Source organism: Larimichthys crocea, unplaced genomic scaffold, assembly GCF_000972845.2.
Source record: "Larimichthys crocea isolate SSNF unplaced genomic scaffold, L_crocea_2.0 scaffold385, whole genome shotgun sequence".
In the NCBI taxonomy this organism is placed as follows: Eukaryota; Metazoa; Chordata; class Actinopteri; family Sciaenidae; genus Larimichthys; species Larimichthys crocea.
Window position 1 is genome coordinate 161,722 of NW_020855041.1, and position 19,854 is coordinate 181,575.

Sequence of the window (19,854 nt, forward strand, 5' to 3'; positions counted from 1 at the left end):
GTTCGAAAGGCAAGTTTCAGATCACACAGACACGCGAATCCACCGGACCCCCGCGGTGCTGCTCTGGTCCGACCTTTAACTCGAGAACGTCGGCTTCGTGATGAGAGTTTTTACAATGAGGAGTCGCATCACGACACTCCGGTGGAATCAGAGCAGCCGGGCCCGGTGGAGTTTTGACACAGAAAGAAACGAACAGACAGAACACACACGTGAAGTTTGGTCTTCAGGTTGATACATTCATGTTGAGGGAGAAGGCTAACTGCATTTGTTCAAGTAGGACATGGATGCTCTGCGAGGTCAGCTTACTTAATGTGGAGTGGAGTTAGTTTATTAGTATAAACCCGGTGAGGCTGCTTCAGTCCGACACACTGAAATATTCATCATGCTCGTTGGAGTGATCACTATCAGACTACAGACGAGTCAGGAAATGTTTTGGACTTTTGAAATGACGGCGCTGCTTGAAGAGCTTTGTGCTTTTTACTAAACTAATCTTCATAATTTACTGTAAATAAAATAAAATACATCGTGTAACAGAAGAAAACTAACTTCTTCCTCCGCTTCCGTTTACAGGTTTGAATCTGAAGCCTCGACCTCGAGGTCGATTAAACGCAGAGCTGCGTCGTGTGAATAATAAATATCTTCAATAACCGAAGCAGAAGAACAGATTCAGTCTGACAGCACACAGACAAAAAAACAAGAAATATTTCCGTGTTTCTCGAGAATGACGTCAGACGTGGACACACACTGACCGACAGCACAGCTTCTGTATATTGCTGCTAAATGTGCGTTTACAGCAGTGTGTGTGTGTGTGTGTGTGAGTGGTGTCGTGTGTGTCTTGTCCGTATCACTGTCCTCATATTTCTGAACTTGCCCGCTCTCTTCGTGATTCTGACATTTCACGTTCCACGCGTTTAGTCGTCCTTATTCCTTATCTTACAGGCTCTTTGGCCTCGGTCTCGTTTACATATGCTCATGTGGTTTCTTGATGATTATTGGTGTGTTCTGTTTGTGTGTGGTGTGTGTGTGTGTTATAAGCCACGGTTCGTGCCAAGGCTGTGATTGTGTCTGCACGTGTAGTGTGATGCATTATTAGGAAATCAAACCAAAAGAAGGCAGTAAAAAAAAAACACAACACACACACACACACACACACACACACACCTCCAGTCAGTGATGTGTCGTGATACAAACACTGATTTGTTTGTTGGTGTCAGACGTGGAAATGTTTGACTTCAGGACTCGTTGAGACGAGACGCTCAGCGTGTTGGCAGAGGTCGAGGAGTCGACCAACTGCAACCGAACATCCAGAATTGGCTTGTACTTTCTTTTTAATTCATGCTCTTTGTTTGTGCTGGAGTCTCGTTGGACCGCCGTGGTTAAATAACTCGTTAATAACTCGTTGTACAGACGATCTTCCTCACCTTGTGCTTTTATCTGTGTTACATTATGTGACATATCTGCTGTATTCAATCTGAAAATGGACCGTGCTGTGTCATGAGCATGTCACTGCATGAGCTTCGAGTCCGGGGAGGAGGATGTGTTGGGAGCAGTACCCATGTTAACCACCAGATGTCAGTGTGAAATATAAAGTCACACCTCGTTCCTTCAAACTCTCCTCACTGACAATAAAAGGAGTTCGTTAACGTTATGAACCGTGGCTCTTCATCTACCAATATAATCTCACTGACACTGACAGGAAGCCCGAGTGTGTCCGAGAAGACGCGCACGCTTCAATAATCTCATCTGTCCACGCAAAGTGAAAAAATAAATAAGGACAATAAAATAAAATAAAATAAAATAAAATAAAATAAAATACAAGGTCGCTAGCAAAGTAGAGGAAGAGTCGTGGTGGACATGTGATCTTAAACTCCGACACACCTACACGTCTTCATTACTCCACTGTGAGGATTCATCCTGTTGTTTCCAGGTGAGCGTCACGGAGTCCCGACAGGTGAACCTTTGAGGCTGTTGAGGGCTGCGTGGATCCTGAAGTGCAGTCTGGACTCCATGGAGTAGTCCTTGTAGTTCATCCTGATGCAGAACACAATCAGACTGGTACAGACTGTATGTGTATATGAGCACATATAATGTGTATGAAGGTAGAAAAAGGCTTATTAAAGGTAATTAAAGGTGCAAGGAGATACATTACATCATGGTGTACGTGTATATATAGAAGTATATCAGAGGGATAAGGCAGACGTGCATGATGGTGCTCGTGTAGGTATATAAAGGTATTTACAGTGGTCCCTCGTTTATCCTGGGGGATACGTTCTAAAAATAACCCGCAATAAACGAAATCCGCAAAGTAAGTTTTACAATTATTATACATGTTTTAAGGCCGTAAAACTCCCTAACCACACACTTTTATACACCTTTTTACACGCATTTTGTACAGTACTCCCTTAGTTAATCAGGACGCAGAACACAATGCGCGTTCATACTGTACACTGTAAAAATAAAGCATGCAAAATTACACTAAAGAAATCCGCGAAACAGCGAGTCCGCGAAAAGTGAACCGCGATATAGCGAGGGACGACTGTACAAGGTATATGAAGTTATATAAATGTTTATGAATGTATATTGTAGTATAGTATTATGGTGTACAGGTTATACAGAAATGTGCATGAACAATGTATAGAGCTATATAAAACAGTGATCTATGAAGTATATAGAGGAACATAAAGGTAGGCTTTCTGTACATATATATATAAATATATGAAGATACAAGAGGTTATAGGAAGCATATATTGATGTTAATAAGGTACATGAAGGTATATAAGAGGTGGATAAATCTATATGAAATTATAAAGGTGTATTAGCTTTGTGTAAGTATATAAGAATGTATACAAGTGCGTATTATAGTTAGTATATGGAGTTATATAAACTATACGAAGAGAACTTACTTGGCATTTTCGATGTACGCGGTGGCCTTGGTGAAGTCTCCCTGCTGTTTGTACAGCAGACCCAGCTCATAGAGCGTGAAGGGGATCAGGTAGTGATCATATCTGATACGACTCTGACTGAACGTGCACACAAACACACAGACATGAGATGACCAGAACTCTGGTTATGAACTCGTCGTGAACTCGTCTCTCTGCACGTTGTTACCTGGACAGGACCTGTGTGAAGCAGAGCTCGGCCTGCAGTAACCGGCCCAGGTGTTTCAGACAGAGTCCTTTCAACATCTGGACCAGGCAGCTGTCGTCTGGATGAAACTCTGACGGGTCTGAATGAAAGACGGAGTGTGAGATACATAGGTCAGGTTGCATGACACGATAAAGAACAAGGTTCATCTAGACTGTGTCTTGAAGACAGGGATACAGAAGGTCAGAGGGTCTTCAGCTGTGTTGAACTGGAGGGATGAACGGCGTGTTTTGATGATGGAGGTAGACAGCACTGTTGAACAAATCACTCCAAAATCTGCCACAGGAGTTGAACCACCTACAGGACCTAAAGGCCCACAAGAAACCTGCTCATTAAGGACCCAGAGAACCTCATTAGTGTTTACTGGAACATCTTAAAGAAACACTAAACCTCCTACTGGACGCGTAGAACCATTTGATCAGATCGCCTCATAAAGAACCACTCAGGAACTTCCTTCCCTTAATCAGTGACCACTAAATCCTTCAAACAACCTCTAGAACCTTCTAAAGGAACTCTAGGACCTTCTCATGGACCACTAGAATTTCCCCAAATGACCCGTAGAAGCTTCTCGACTTCTTCAATGACCCATAGAACCTCCTAAAAGATTGCTTGAACCACCCCGGTTACATACCAGAGGAATATTCTTCCCCAGAATATTCTTTGGAGTCACGTTAGTAAAACCCAACATACACGTAACATTCATAATCTTTAAATTTAGTCCTTCATGTTGAGCATTATCGGGGAGTAAGCTGTGTAGAAACTGACAGAATAGCTTGATTGACTTAAGAATCTGTTGGATCACTTTTACTGTTGTTGGCAGTAGACTGCGTAACGATGTTATAGCGACGCTATGAACCTACTAGGATCGCTGCGAAGCTGCTCTTCAGCCGTCTCTATGGTAACCAGCAGGGACTCGGTACTGTCGGCTCTCTTCCCGACGATGGTGAAACCGTTCCAGACGTACATCATCTCCTACGCACAGAGAGACAAAACACCATCCATCACTTTAGAAGACAAACTCATTCAGAGGACAGCAAGCTCAGTGCTGCTGTGTTTATGTGAGTGTACCAGTGCAGGGATGACGAGGAGGACGGGGTTAGCAGCTTTGTAGCGTCTGGACTTCCTCACTGCAAACTTCTCTGTTGGGATTGACTTTCCTGCCAGGCGCTGTTTCAGCCCCTCCACCTGCCTGCACACACACATATGTAGTTATACTTCCATACATGTGAAGACCCTCAAGAACATCAATACATCCCCGAGCACCAACCCAATGCTATTTATCCATCCATATTGTTGCTGAGTTTTGGTCTGTAGACATATCTGTCTTCTCTTGAAGATAATGGAACCAGGTCATGAATTCTCTCTGAGCACCATCTAGTTCCATCATATTCCAGAGAAGGAAGACATCTCTACAGCTACAACTGTCCCTTTAAAGTCTGTCAAGACAATACTTTCTAACTTTATCCTCCTATTTCCTTTAATATATTTAGGGCCCAAGCACGGCACGCTGGGGCGAGGCCCTATTGGATTTCAAACGCTGAACAACGTTTAAAAGTAAATCGCATTTCCGACGGCCCATATCCCCTCGAAAACTCCTGAAAATTTGCCTACCCCCCCAATGCCGGGTGTAAAATTTCACATTTTGGGGGTCTCACACATGGACGTACGCATATGGCTCTACAGCGCCACCTAGGTGTGCGTTTTTGGCGGTGCCCCTCGCCATGATTTCGTCCACGTGTACGAAATCTGGAGGGAGTATGTAACATGCCCAGACGCACAAAAAAGTCTCTTGGTGCCCCGGGCTACAGTGAACCGTACGGCGTCCAATTTTTGTCAAATTTGGACTTTTCCGGTTTTGGCCTCATTTCCAGGGGTCGCATTTGAACGAAGTCCTCCTAGGGATTTTATCCGATGTGCTTGAAACTTGGCGTGTGTGTTCTCAAGGCCTCGACAATGAAAAGTTATCAAAATCACAACTTTTCATCAGAGGGCGTGGCCGTGACGGCGCGTCAAAGTCAATGGTGCTGATTTCTTGTGGTTATTAAGACCGATATTATAAAGACCGATGTTATGCACATTTCGACGTGCGCACATGTGCTTGGATATTTGGTGTAATGATGTTTAAAAGAGGCAGACTGACTTAAAGAGCTCCACGATGTCCTCTCCAGTCTTCTTCGCTTCCTCCTCGGACATCATACTGAGGATAGCGGCCTTCTGGTATACGTAGATCGCCTGCAGACGGTAAAAAAAGCAAAAAGTCTCACTCGCCCTTCTTAAAGGTTGAACCATACTGGGAAATAGTTCTACAATGACTCATTTTACATAAAGAAAACACAATGTAACCCAATGTAAATCAACAAAAGAAAGAAAGAAAGACCACAACAAAGTCTCAATGAACCCTCAGCGTTTTCTGGTTTACCTTGGACCAGCGGCTTTCCTTGCACAGCAGGTCAGCGTAGCGGTACGCCTGCTGCCACTCCTGCTGGTAGGAGTGAGTCCACATCAGCTCCCAGTAACAAAGGTGATGGATCTGCTTCCACTCCTGCTGGCTGCTGATACACTCCTCGTACCTCGCCCTGGCCTGAGACACACAACCAACCTCATCCATCAACAATTCAACCATCAACTCGACTCATTTCTCGCCATCCGCCCTTTACTCCAAGAAACTGAATGTGTCTGTCTGGGGGGAATTTGACTTCCTAAACCACAGAGAGGTCATATGCAGAACAGTGTCCTGAAGGAAAAACAGCAGTATGTAAATCATGTAATGCAATGCTGACTGAGACAAGTGGGACCACGCTACCTAAGAAGCCGACATGCTATCTGCTCGTGTTCGTGACTTGTCTCGGTTCAGGTGGTCTGGTTTTAATTTTAGATTAGGGAATATAACAAAGGTAAAAAGGTGTTTCAGACCTTCTCGAAGTTTCCTCGCAGTGTGGCGATGCGAGCAGAGTAGAAGAGGATGATGGAGCCCTGAAACAAAAAAAATTTATATTTCACCAGCCAGTCACCGTTGTAGGTTTGCATTGTAGTTTAAGTTTCTTGATAATCACGAGACTTTCTTTGTCTAGTTGTGCATGCGCTCAGCTTACTTTGGGGTATTTTTGCTGGTACGGCTCCAGCAGAGCTTCAGCCTCCACCAGGTTCCCCTCTCCAGTTCCTGATCAAACATCAACATCATCAACTCCAGCCTCAAAGTCACTCAAGAGGACTGCATGAAAACTATGTGAAGACCAGAGTTTTACACCTAATACTCCAAACATGGGACCAAAAGGGTTCGAGATACAGACTGCTGTGGTGCAAATGTGCTATAGCTACAGAAAAAGGACACGGTGCATTTGTGTTGACCTACCAAGTATCAGTGACACATATGTGTGGTAGAAAAGCAGAGTCAGAGCGCAGAGGATCGACCGCAAACTGTGACTGGAGGCTCCCTCTCTTAACTGAGATAAACCAAAGCCCTGCAGAGAGACAGAAGATGTTAGATTTGATAAAAGTCTACAGGGTAGAACAGAACTCGTTTTGGGGAAGAGTATCACTTGAATTGTCGCTGACCCTGTTTCCTGAGAATCCAATGAACTCCAACAACCTTAAAATCCTCTGAGGGAGGAGGGACAACATCTGAAAGAGACAGATACAGAACATACTGTAATCAATGCGTGTACACTTTATGCGGTATCTGCATGATTTGTCATTATGCCGATGATACACCGCTATATTTAGCAAAAAAATAAAAACACAAGGTGACTGAATGACCTGTGAGCTGAGACAGTTCATCTCAAAAACACAATGAACAGGAAACATCTGGAAGTCATTTTAGTAACAAACATTTAGAAGGACTACGAACTAGAAACTTCTGGAAGAAACAACATTCACAGTAAAATGTTAGCTCATTTCTTCTTGAAACATGATTGTGTAAATAATGGACTGAAGGTGTCTTTACTTTGTATTGCCACATTAAAATAAAATTTAAATATTCAAGGAACTTATAGAAAGTATAAATATTATTTATTTAAGATAAGATAAACTTTAATGACCTCACAGCGAGGAAATTGATTTGTTGTTAGGTCAGATGTTTCCTGAAGGAGTCATTAGGAACAAACTGGCTGACAAAGGAAAAATGGGAATGATAGAATAAAGCTCCTGTGAGACAAAAAGTACCTCTGGGTCTGCAGGTACTTTAAATGTACTGCTGTTAAACTCCTCCCGTCTGGACTCACCAGGTTGAAAGATCCGATGCCCAGCTTGACTCCGCCCTCAAACTGTCTGAACGAATCCGACTGGCCGGCCAGGTCCTGAGTGACATTCAGCACATTCTGACAATCCCTATTGGACGACAATCAAACATCAACAATCAGGAGGAGGATCAAGCAACTTTCGGATGTTTGGATGTGAACTTTGATATTTTACAGTCGCAGACAGTCGCTCACTTGTATATTTGGTAGCTTGTTCGAATCTTGATGCCTCCTTTGATGAAACTGATCATGTTCTCATCCTGGAAGAGGGACAACGAGGATTCAGTCACTGTTCATTCAACAAGCGATTCACTTCGACTTCTTCTGGTCTGTCAGCTCGTTTCCCTCGACCAGCAGAATATCCAAATATCTCCATCGTATTAAAGTTTTAGGTACATTGAAGAAAGAGCATCGAACGAGTCAGAAACTTAAAGGTACGTGAGCTGAGCAGTAGAGAACTGCAGTCTGCACAGAGTCTTCTGTGTGTCTGAGACTTTGTCAAGACTGAGAAAACAATAATACTAATTATCTCTATCTTTAGCTCGGAGACGACAGATTCATAAACATACAGTCTGCGTTACAAACCACAAGTGGACAGTTTGAAGGACGTGGCACAACGTGAAAGCAAAACTCAGTCCGGACCTGAACAAACGTCAGCGTGGCTTTCTGCAGCAGACACTCAGCGTAGCAGATCTCAGCATGCATCTCCTCTGAAAACACACAAACACACAAACACACAAACACACGTGACTTCCTGCGGCTTCACCAGGTTTGTGGGAGGCGAGCTTCCTGCAGGCTGACGTACCTTCCTGCAGGTTGGACTGTTTGCTGATCAGACTGGAGAGAGAGCCGACCACAGAGTTCCTCTTCCTGAACCTGCAGATACACTCTGGTTATTTCTCTTCATTGTGACGGGAACGCAAACGTTTCATCCTCCGTCCATCTCACCTCTGACAGGTGTGTAACGCCTCCTTGATGGTCGCCATGGCAGCCTGGATGTCTCTGTGTTCGAAGGTCATCGTCGCCTGCATCACCAGGATGCTGCTGTAACCCAACGCGTGGTACATGCTGTCCTTCCACCTACACACACAGTAATTATACCACTATACTGTTGTAGCAGTACTAGTATCATCACAGGAGAATCCAGAGGAAGCTGTAGTGATAACTGTAAAAGTACTAATAGAAGTACCAGTAGTACAGGGAAGTCGAAGTACTACTATATCAAAATACATAAAACTTAAATATAAATGTTAAAAAACAGAAAACTTCCAGGAGAAATTTACAGTTATTGTTACAGTTTGAGAAACCTTTTCACATCAGGAGCTACATGTTTAGTTACAGATAATGATATGTATAAATAATATCAGAGCTTTGTGCACTGTGATCTGCACTTCTGTACTGTACATATCCATTCCCCTCCATATTTTAGATTTTATACCCCTTATTTCATTTTTATTTCTATACTAGTTTTTCTTTTCTTGTCCATATATGTTCTGTGTATGCTCAATCCTGCCACAGTAAATTCTGTGTTTGTGTAAACCTGCATAGCGAATAAAATTTATTCTGATTCTGATTCTATTTGAACCTTTGTACCTTGTAATATTTTAGAGTGTCATAAAAAGGCATATTTGAGAATTGATTTCCCACTTCTCCTCTATTGATCCAAACCATTGATTTAACTGATTTCAGACTTTTAACCCCTTCAACGCCAGAAAACAGAGTGGGGGTTATTTCCAGTATCCTGAGTGCAGACTGGATTTGGTTTGTGGGGTTGATGAGTAACAAGTTTGATCTCCAGGGTTTTTTCTAGTTTTTTTGCAGTGTCAGTTTAAAGAAATGGCTCCCATAGACTTCCATTATAAAACAATGATGAGCAGTTATAGTACACAGAGTACTACTAGCAGTACAACAAGCTGTAGAGGTATTACCACGCTCTGTAGTACAAACTGTGCTTTCATGAATACACAGTACACCACAGTATGTATTACACAACACACGTAGACCTGTTGCCGTGGTTACCATGGTTTGAGGAGGTCCAGGGCTTCAGAGAACTTGTTGTTGAGGACCAGATTCAGGGCGCACTGAGTCTCCTGGATGGCAGTCTGCAGGTCCATCTGACATGCCCTGCACACACACACACACACACACACACACACACACACACACAGATAGAGTGAAGATAAATCCACCAGTGAGCACAGGAAGTGACTAAAAGTCAGAGAGGAAGTTGAAACGATATCTCTCTGTCACTCACTCACACACACACACTCACACACACACACACACACACACACACACACACACACACACACACACACACAGGCATGTGTGTGGTCATTTCCTGTCACCTTGTGTGTGTGTGTGTGTGTGTGTACTCACGCAGGTATCCGGTCGTACGCGTCTTCAAAACAGTCCTGAAAACAACAACAACAAAAAAACAATCAGGTCACCTCCAAACAAACAAAACACTTGTTTCATTTTCAGAATTCATTCCTGAATTCTCTGAGATCACTTTGTCTTTGCAACATAAACAAAGATGATGACGGGGCCTGAGACGGATGTCGGATCTTTACGACTTTACGAAACACCAAAATCTCCCGTCTGATGAAATTCAGGGACTTTCCTGTTTGTCATTGTTCTTGGAAACCCTTGTGGCTGTTAGATGAACTGCCGATTCAGCTGTGGAGGCTGCTGATTGGTTCAGTCAGTCTCTGTGATTTCAAAGGGCCCGGCCTGACCCGGCTCGGCTCGGCTCGGCCCGGTGTTTGTTCTCTAAGATAGAGTCCTCAGAAGTGTCTATAACACACTGCACTTTCTATTTTTACACGAACGTGTGAAGTTTAAAGTAACAGCATCGATTTCTCACACACACACACACACACACACACACACACACACACACACAGTCTAATAATAGCTCCTTACATAATGGAGTACAGCTGCAGTTACAGGCTGCAGCCATCGACCCACAGAGAATCAACGATCAGCTGATCACTGACACATCTGACAGATGAATATTGATCTGGTCTGATAATGTGTGTCAGACTGTCACAATAATCTGTGGGCGAGTGATGAAGGATGCTCAGACAGCTGAGCTCAGTCTAGACTCGAGTTTAACTGTTGACCCACTCTGACCTGTGATCAGGTGACCCACTCTGACCTGTGATCAGGTGACCCACTCTGACCTGTGATCAGGTGAACGGTGTCTCTGTCATTCGTACGTCTGTTCTCACTCTATGTAACTTTGGGCTCCGGGTCGGGAGAAGTACGTAACGCTTTACGGCACTAAGTCACACAGCAGCAACTATTTCACTGATTCTGGTGAAACTGGATCATATTTTATGGAGGAAATGTTTTCTGGTTTTCCCTCTGATGTCCTCCGGCTGCTCCGCCTCAACTCTCTGTGATTTACAGAGTTTATGATGGACAGTGAAGTAAACTGCTGACAGCTGTAGCTGCTGTTAGCTCATGTTAGCTCAGTCTGTTAGCTGCTGTTAGCTCATGTTAGCTCAGTCTGTTAGCTGCTGTTAGCTCATGTTAGCTCAGTCTGTTAGCTGCTGTTAGCTCAGTCTGTTAGCTGCTGTTAGCTCATGTTAGCTCAGTCTGTTAGCTGCTGTTAGCTCATGTTAGCTCAGTCTGTTAGCTGCTGTTAGCTCATGTTAGCTCAGTCTGTTAGCTGCTGTTAGCTCATGTTAGCTCAGTCTGTTAGCTGCTGTTAGCTCATGTTAGCTCAGTCTGTTAGCTGCTGTTAGCTCATGTTAGCTCAGTCTGTTAGCTGCTGTTAGCTCATGTTAGCTCAGTCTGTTAGCTGCTGTTAGCTCATGTTAGCTCAGTCTGTTAGCTGCTGTTAGCTCATGTTAGCTCAGTCTGTTAGCTGCTGTTAGCTCATGTTAGCTCAGTCTGTTAGCTGCTGTTAGCTCATGTTAGCTCAGTCTGTTAGCTGCTGTTAGCTCATGTTAGCTCAGTCTGTTAGCTGCTGTTAGCTCATGTTAGCTCAGTCTGTTAGCTGCTGTTAGCTCATGTTAGCTCAGTCTGTTAGCTGCTGTTAGCTCATGTTAGCTCAGTCTGTTAGCTGCTGTTAGCTCATGTTAGCTCAGTCTGTTAGCTGCTGTTAGCTCATGTTAGCTCAGTCTGTTAGCTGCTGTTAGCTCATGTTAGCTCAGTCTGTTAGCTGCTGTTAGCTCATGTTAGCTCAGTCTGTTAGCTGCTGTTAGCTCATGTTAGCTCAGTCTGTTAGCTGCTGTTAGCTCATGTTAGCTCAGTCTGTTAGCTGCTGTTAGCTCATGTTAGCTCAGTCTGTTAGCTGCTGTTAGCTCATGTTAGCTGCTGTTAGCTGCTGTTAGCTCAGTCTGTTACACTGTGCTGCAGACATTAAAAACATTGGTTGATTGTCGTATGGAGAACACGCTGACAGGAGGAAAGACGACATGACATCAGACGGACGGTGTTGAAGTAAGAAAGACGGAGGACGGCTGGTTGTGTGAATCCAAACAGACGCCCGCTGCTCGCACACTCATCCTCTCCTTTCACACCTTCATGGCTTCATCTCGTACAAACAGATGCTCCCTCTGACACCATGAACCGCGCTGCACACCGACGCCATACGTTCCTGCTGCGTGCGCGTGCTATCAGGAATGAATGAAGGAGGTGAAAGCAGCCGACGAGGCCACAGGTCCTGTATGACAGTCTGTTACTATGGTAACATGATTTAGTGGACAGCACATCAGCTGGTTAGTCTGTAAAATATTGAAACAACCAGCCTTTATTTAGTCTTCAAAGTGTGGAAATCGAGGATTAAAGACGCCTGGTCGGCTCGACTCAAAACAAAACACAAAGCTTCTTTCTTTATTTTTCCACTTCCTCGTTCCTTCGATCATCTTCTCCATGCAACTATCACACGATGACAAACGATCTTGTCCTTTCAAATCAAAAGAAAATCCATGAATGCATCAGATGGAGAGATTGGTGTTGGGTTTTTAAAATATGTTTATAATCCTAAAAACTGATGATGGTGCAGTCTGACATTCATTCAGGCTCATGGTTTATTACACGGATACATTTGCATAAACTTTTTAAATCAGACATCCACCAAAATCTCTCTCTTCTGGATTCGATCTGTTTGACCTCCGGCCCATCGAAACATTCCTGTAATCTTGGCGGCAGATTTATCTCATATGTTGGTGTAAACATTTCTATCAGTGTAGAAAGGATGAAAACAGGAGATGTGGAAAACGCAACAGCTACACCGTTGTATGATATTACACACAAGGAGAGGTCAACGCCAGAGACGCTTCTCCTGTGACAGCAGCAGCTTTCTAATCAATTAGTCAAGACCTACGCACTGTGTCCTATTACCAAACAGATACACTTAAACACACAAACAACCCAACTAGTCTCAAGAAGGCTTGGAAACTCCAGAAAGCTCCTCAGAGTTAAACCCTTCAATCATAACATATCCCACTGAAGAGGCCTGAGAACCAGCCACCAGAGCCTCCTGAAGAACTTCTGCAACCCTCTCCACCTCCCAGAAACCAGCAGATGGCTCTTAAAGACATCTTAAATGTCTGTTAAATATGTTCTGCGTTATGTCAGGTTTCTCTGGGGTCCTTTCACTGACTCCAAGAAAGACTTTAAGACCCATCAAAACCATGAAATGACCTGTGGGACCTTCTCAAAGACACACCGAGAGGTTCCTTTAAGACCAAAGAAACCTTAAAACGGACCCTTGGGCCAGTCAAACCTTCAAGAAGGTTCCACAAAAAGTCGATATAAAACCTTCTCACAGACCTTGACTATGGCCCTGTTTACACGTACACAGACATTTCCCTTCGTTTGTATCTTTTACACGCAAACGATGAACTCGCCTCTGAAAACGAATCTTTCTAAAAACTCCGGCTAGAGTGGAGATTCTGGAAAACTCCGGTTTTGCGTTTGCGTGTAAATTCAGATAAACGGAGTTTTAGGCAGCTGATGAAGTGCGACCAGTGTTTACCTGTTGCTATGACGATGATCATGGAAACATTATTCTGATTGGCTTGCAGAGGATTCTCCTTCCTACACTGCCGCCCACAGGCTTGGCGTAGTTATGACGGCGCTCGATGGCGTATTTATGCGGGTTGACTTTTTTGAAAACGATGCTATGTGCACGATGTTATTTTGGAAAACGGAGGGAGGGAAATGTTCGTTTCTCAACATACCCGGCTATGTGTAAACGTAGCCACAATCTCAAAGATTCTTTGAAGACCCACCACACATTCTGGTACCCACTGAACCACAAGAAGACTTTCCAGACACTTAGAACCCATTTACTGTAAGATCCTTCCAAGCTCCAGAGGAATCCCCATTGAGTTAAAACCTCTATGAGAACCCTGGGAACTGTAACCTCCTTGAATGACTCCAATGCAATCTGGAAAGCCCTTGGAAACTGTCTGAGCTGTTTCAGTGATCCTATAAAGACCTCCAAGACCCCAAGAAGCTGCTTTCTAATACGTCAAACTCCCAGAGGAACCCATCTGGAATCATCTCAAACACTTCTACGCAGCTTTCACAACTTAAACAATGTTCCAGAGAACCGTATCAGTAACCTGTGAAGCCCCTCAGACCTCCTCAAGAATCCCTGAAACTCTAAAAGGTAAATGCTGCAGAACCACCGTCAGGAAACAACCCAACCTTGAACCAATCCAGTCAAAATGCCGTGTCACTCTTGATACTACTTGATGCCAGTAGTGTAGCCTTGACCTTCAACCCTGCACAGGAAATGGAGAGTGATGGGAGTCTCTGCTGTAACAGTGGTCTCCTTGTGCTTTCTTAATCACATCAGCCAGTCACACAATAGTCTATTCATCACCTGAAGCTCTCAGCACTTTAGGTATGATATAGTTACACACGAGCTGGCTGCGACTTAAATAATGGGAATAATAATAATAAGCATTGTTCGGTTACAGTTGTTTTTTTATTCCGAGTGCATCTCCATATGTTCAGGAATGAAAGAACTATGCTGGAAACAAAGAGATCTTCGTTAAGGAACACCAAAGGCGTCTAGAAACTCTTTATTAAGAAGAACCTGGACAAAAAGCCCTGGATAATGTCTACAAAACCACAAAATGCAAGGTGACCTCCACAGGTAACCCTGTAAGCAGCTCGACCAGCTTTGTACCACATCTCAAAGTCTTCAAGTATGTCCATTCAGCTTAAATCTGTAAAACTGTCTTGTTGTCTAAATTTCCTGGTTAGAATCTGTGGGTCCAGAGAAGGCCTCTAGACAGACCCAGAATAGTTGAGATGGTGAGCAGCCAACTAGAAGGTAAAATAAAAATAAAACCATGTTGTGTGTTTACGGTGTTGCTGGTTTGAACAAAAAGAATTACTCAGCTCCAGGACAGAGATCAACGTGACGGGTCAAACACATTTCTGTCTATGTGTTTGTGTTATTGGCCGTCTCGTTGCTGAGCACTGAGTTTGCATGATAACCTCTCACTGTGTTCAAACACAGCTCGTCTCACATTCCTCACAGCTCAACCCAAGTCAGCTGAATTCCTCCGTAATGTGATGAGTTAGATTGGAGGTGGACAGAGGAAGGTCTGTGAGCTCAAATGAGGAGATGAACTGGTGAGGTATGACGTGGGACAGTGTCGACACCCTGGACCCAGATCACATCATCCACCTGAATACTTTGTGCAAGCTCGTAAACACAAAGTCCAGCTGAGCCGAGGCCCTCGAGCGCACAGTGAAGTCTGGAGGGAGAAAGAAGCTACTACAAGACTTTCTACACTTTACTGTGTTTAGAAACTAAGGAGATTTAAATAAATATCTAGTTAGCTCACTTAAAGACATCTCAGACCTCTTCAACAACACCCAGGTCTAACGCAATCCCCTGACAAACCTTTAAACCCAATGAAACACTTCTTGAACGCCCTCATCCTTAGAGCCAGACATGGACATTTTCTGGTCAGCAGTAGCAAGGTTTGGTTAGCAGTTGTAACTGGGCACTCCCAGTTTGAACAACATGAAGCAAGGTGGAAAAATCAGCCTTTACTGGCGAGATAGGGGTTAAAAAATAACCACGCCGGTTCACTTGGCGTCACGATACGGGCCACTGAATGCTCTGTAATACGGATATCACTGATGTCACCAGAACAAATGCAATTAGAGGCTGAACTGCTGAAAACAATCCTCATATTCTCGTCCAACTTCCTGTGTTTGTTGTGCAGAAGGCAGCCTGTGGCTGAAATCAGATCTATCATTTACATAAGCACACACACACACACACACACACACACACACACACACACGGAAGAGATTCGATAGCATCACTTCAATTAAAGAGGATTAGTCTGTAGGTGAATAAACACAGTACTCAGCTCACCTGGAAGGCCTACAGGTCAGTGACTCTGCACAGAAATGTCCCTTTATGATCATAAACTACTTAAATTAAGGTCACTGTGGATGAATTATATAATGCAGACTGCAGGAATATGTACGGTCACGTGATCTACTGTGGACAATACAGCGTCGGTCACTATGGCGACACAAACACAGAACTATCACCATAGAGGCGTTATCTTAGCGTTACTGTCGGGTGATAACACAAAAGATAAAGACTTTATTATATATGACAGACGAGTTCTCTAGAAGGTTTACTGTCTGTATATGCAGTACAGTGATATATTTATAGTCTTTGAAGGTTCAGATCCATGGAACACCACAAAGGACCTCTGGAACTCCTTCAAACGCCCTTAATTCACTGAAACGGACCAAACGGACCCGTTTTCAGAAACACTTTCCTAAAAGGACGCACACAGACATTTTAATAGACCTCTTGGTGACACTCTAGAACCTTTAAAGAACACAGATACACACTCAAAAATGTCTTGGACTGAACCACTAAATGCACAAAAATAAATAAATAGTGAGGTCTGTGGAACCCCTTTAGAAAGGACCCTTCACCTACTGACCAATCTGTTGGACACCTTTACTAAAACCTCCAGGACGTCTGAAACCTCTAGAAGACGTCTAAGGACCTCGTGAAAGCACCTAGACCCCTTGGTGGCACTCTAAAACCTCCTTAATTACGTAGAAATCATCCTCAAGGACCTCCAGAACCTCTAAATAGCATCGATACACACCCAAAGAGGACTTCTGTGGAACATCTTGCATCTCTATAGACTGCACCGACGAGTAGCAGCACCTGTAGGAAGAAATGACTCCAACCCTCAGGACTATGCAAAATAAAAGACAGTAGGAACATGGACAGACATCTTCTGCATGCAGACACCTCCTGTGGCAGCTTTAGAACCTCTCTTCGAGGTTCCTGGGACCCCATCAAAGAGCTAGAGCGTGCACCTCAAGAGGTCTGGAGGCCAAAGAAACCATCAAACTCCTCCAGAGAGGTCTGTGGAGCGAACACCTCCAGGTTTGAGGACCAGCTCCAGGAGACCTCAACAACCTCGTGAAGGTGCCGAGACCTCTCGGTGACACCTCAAATCATCGCGACAAGCAACTTCAAGCTGGAATGAGACGGACAGAACATTTGCAGTTCTGGTTCTGATAAGTCAGGCTGTGTGTGTGTGTGTGTGCTGATATTATACACACACACCTTCACGTCATAAGGGGTGTGTGTGTGTGTGTGCACTCTAACACGCTCAGTGAGCGGCAGCTCTGGAGCGATCGGTCCGGGATGTGGCAGCAGTGTGTCGGTGTGACTCCCACCTCCTCCTCGGCGGTCGCTCCGTTGCCTACGTGGGCCATGTCTGCACCCGGTGACTGTCCTCCCTCACGTCCGCTGCTGCTGTATCCCTATCAGGAGAACCACGATCCCATTTTCTGTCACACACACACACACTCACACACACACGCCGCCGTGCAGCTGCTCACAGATCAGACTGAACCCGCCCAGATGTTCAGTGGTCTCAGTCCTGGAGATCGTCCTGGTCTCGGTCGTGTCCTCCTCCGGTCTCTTCCGTGCAGAGAAAACGGTTCACACTGAAAACACACCTCCTGTTTCCTTAACCCCGCCCACCAAGACACGGAGGCGGGATCTGACCAATCAGAGCGAAGAAGGACTCTCTCTCTCTCTCTCTATATATATATATAACTAATTAATCGCAAAAAATTCTGTAATTAATCGCGATTAATCTATCAATAAATGTAGCCTAAATGAAATGCATTGTTTTTTCTGAGACCGAAGCTTATTAAAATATTTATTATGTAAATGATCAAATTAATGTATAGAATAAACTCAGATAAAGTATCTGAAATTCATTCATGTTTATTGGCTTAAGGTGCACATATGCACAGTGCAAACGGAGAAAAGCCAGAATGAGGAATATACTGACAGTGCCCACGCTGTAGTGTAGAACAGGGTGTTTTGCTTTGATGTGAGTGTGAAAAAGTCGTGTTACTACTACTTTTCTGTGGAATTAAATTCGCTTTGCAACTGTGCAAAATGTGCTTGTTTTTGTGCCAACGAGCCGTCGGGCAACTTTTTAAAATGAAATGTTCCCCCTAAAGTCCTTATCCACTCTGTTCCGCCACCAGACCCTCCTTTAGTTAGGAAGATCATAGACATATAGACATAGACTCTCCTTTAGTTAGGATGATCATAGACATATATACAGACGCTCCTTTAGTTAGGATAGATCATAGACATATATACAGACTCTCCTTTAGTTAGGATAGATATATGACATTATACAGACCTTACAGCTCTCCTTTAGTTAGGATAGATCATAGACATATGATACAGACTCCCCTTTAAGTTTTAGGGATAGATCATGCAGACTATAACATAGACTCCCTTTAAGTTGGATAGATCAATAGACATATATACATAGACTCTCTCCTTTAGTTAGGAATATCATAGACATATATACATAGACGACTCCTTTAGTTAGGATAAGATCATAGACATAATACATAGACTCTCCTTAGTTAGGATAGATCATAGACATATATACATAGACTCTCCTTTAGTTAGGATAGTCAGAGACATATATACATAGACTCTCCTTTAGTTAGATAGATCACTAGACATATATACATATGACTCTCCTTTAGTTAGGATGTCATAGACATATATACATATCCCTTATTTAGGATAGATCATAGACATATATACATATACTCTCCTTTAGTTAGGGATAGATCATAGACATATATACAGTGACTCTCTTAGTAGGTAGATCATAACATATAACATGACTCTCCTTTAGTAGGATAGATCAATACATATATACATGACTCTCCTTTAGTAGGAAGATCATAGACAATATACATAGACCTCTCCTTAGTTAGGATAGATCATAGACATATACATAGACTCTCTCCTAGTTAGGATAGATCAATAGACATATATAACATGAGACTCTCCTTAGTTAGGATAGATCATAGACATATAACATAGACCTCCTGTAGTTAGATAGATCATAGACATATATACGAGACTCTCCTTTAGTATAGAATAGATCATAGACATATATGCACAGACCTCCTTTAGTTGATAGGATCAAGACATAAGCATAGACTAGTTAAATAGATCAACATAGCACAGACCCTCCTTTAGTGTAGGTAGAGCAGACAATCCAGGCCTTGCAGGTTCGTTGCTGCGATACGTTTCCGTCCGTCCATCCGTCTTCTTCCGCTTTATCCGTTTTTATCGGGTCGCGGGGGCAGCAGCTTCAGCAGGAGGCCCAACTTCCCTCTCCCCGGCCACTTCTTCCAGCGTCCCCAGGGGGACCCCAAGAGTTTCCCAGGCCAGCCGAGAGACATAGTCCCTCCAGCATGTCCTGGGTCTTCCCCGGGGGCCGCCTCCCGGAGGGCGTGACGCCGAAACATTCACCAGGAGAACTTCCAGAGAGGCCACCGCACGAATGCCCAGCCACCTCAGCTGGTCCTCCTCTCGATGCGGAGGAGCACGGTTTCTACTCTAGCTCCTCGCGGATGGCCGAGCTTTCTCACCTATTCTCTAAGGGAGAGCCCAGCCACCCGGCGAAGGAAGCTCTTTCGGATGCTTGTATTCCGATCTCATTCTTCGGTTCGGTCAGCTACACCAAGCTCGTGACCATAGTGGGAGGGTAGGAACGCAATCGACTGGAAAAAAATCGAGAGCTTGTCTTTCGGCTCGGCTTCCTTCTTCACCACGACGGACCTGTGGCAGAGTCCTGCAGCAACGCTAGCGCGCACCGATCCGCCGGTCGATCTCCCGTTCCATCCTTCCCTCACTCGTGAACAAGACCCCGAGATACTGAACTCCTCTCTTGAGGCAGGATCATCCCCGACCCGGAGAGTGCACTCCACCTCCATTTCGCTAGAACCATGGGCCTCGGATTTGGGAGGTGCCTGATTCTCATCCCAGCCACTTCGCACTCGCTCAAACGCCAAGAGAGAGCTGGAGGTCACGCTACGATGAAGCCAACAGGACTAGATCGTCAACAAAAAGCAGTGACCAATCCTGAGGCTACCAAATCGCAGCCCTCAC

General features: G+C 44.2%; 1 protein-coding gene across 1 annotated transcript; it reads right to left on the reverse strand.

The window, feature by feature from the left end:
* Positions 1-1,009: 1,009 nt before the first annotated feature.
* On the reverse strand, positions 1,010-17,365 carry ttc39b (tetratricopeptide repeat domain 39B). Its single transcript, XM_027276474.1, has 19 exons — positions 17,088-17,365; positions 9,759-9,793; positions 9,399-9,503; positions 8,328-8,459; positions 8,185-8,255; positions 8,022-8,089; positions 7,575-7,639; positions 7,365-7,470; positions 6,700-6,765; positions 6,497-6,605; positions 6,237-6,304; positions 6,058-6,117; positions 5,564-5,725; positions 5,285-5,376; positions 4,213-4,333; positions 4,005-4,116; positions 3,109-3,226; positions 2,904-3,020; positions 1,010-2,031 (listed from the first exon to the last, which is right to left on the reverse strand). The coding sequence occupies exons 1-19, from the start codon at positions 17,124-17,126 to the stop codon at positions 1,935-1,937; spliced, it is 1,743 nt and encodes a 580-aa protein (XP_027132275.1). The 5' UTR covers positions 17,127-17,365; the 3' UTR covers positions 1,010-1,934.
* Between the last annotated feature and the right edge of the window lie 2,489 nt (positions 17,366-19,854).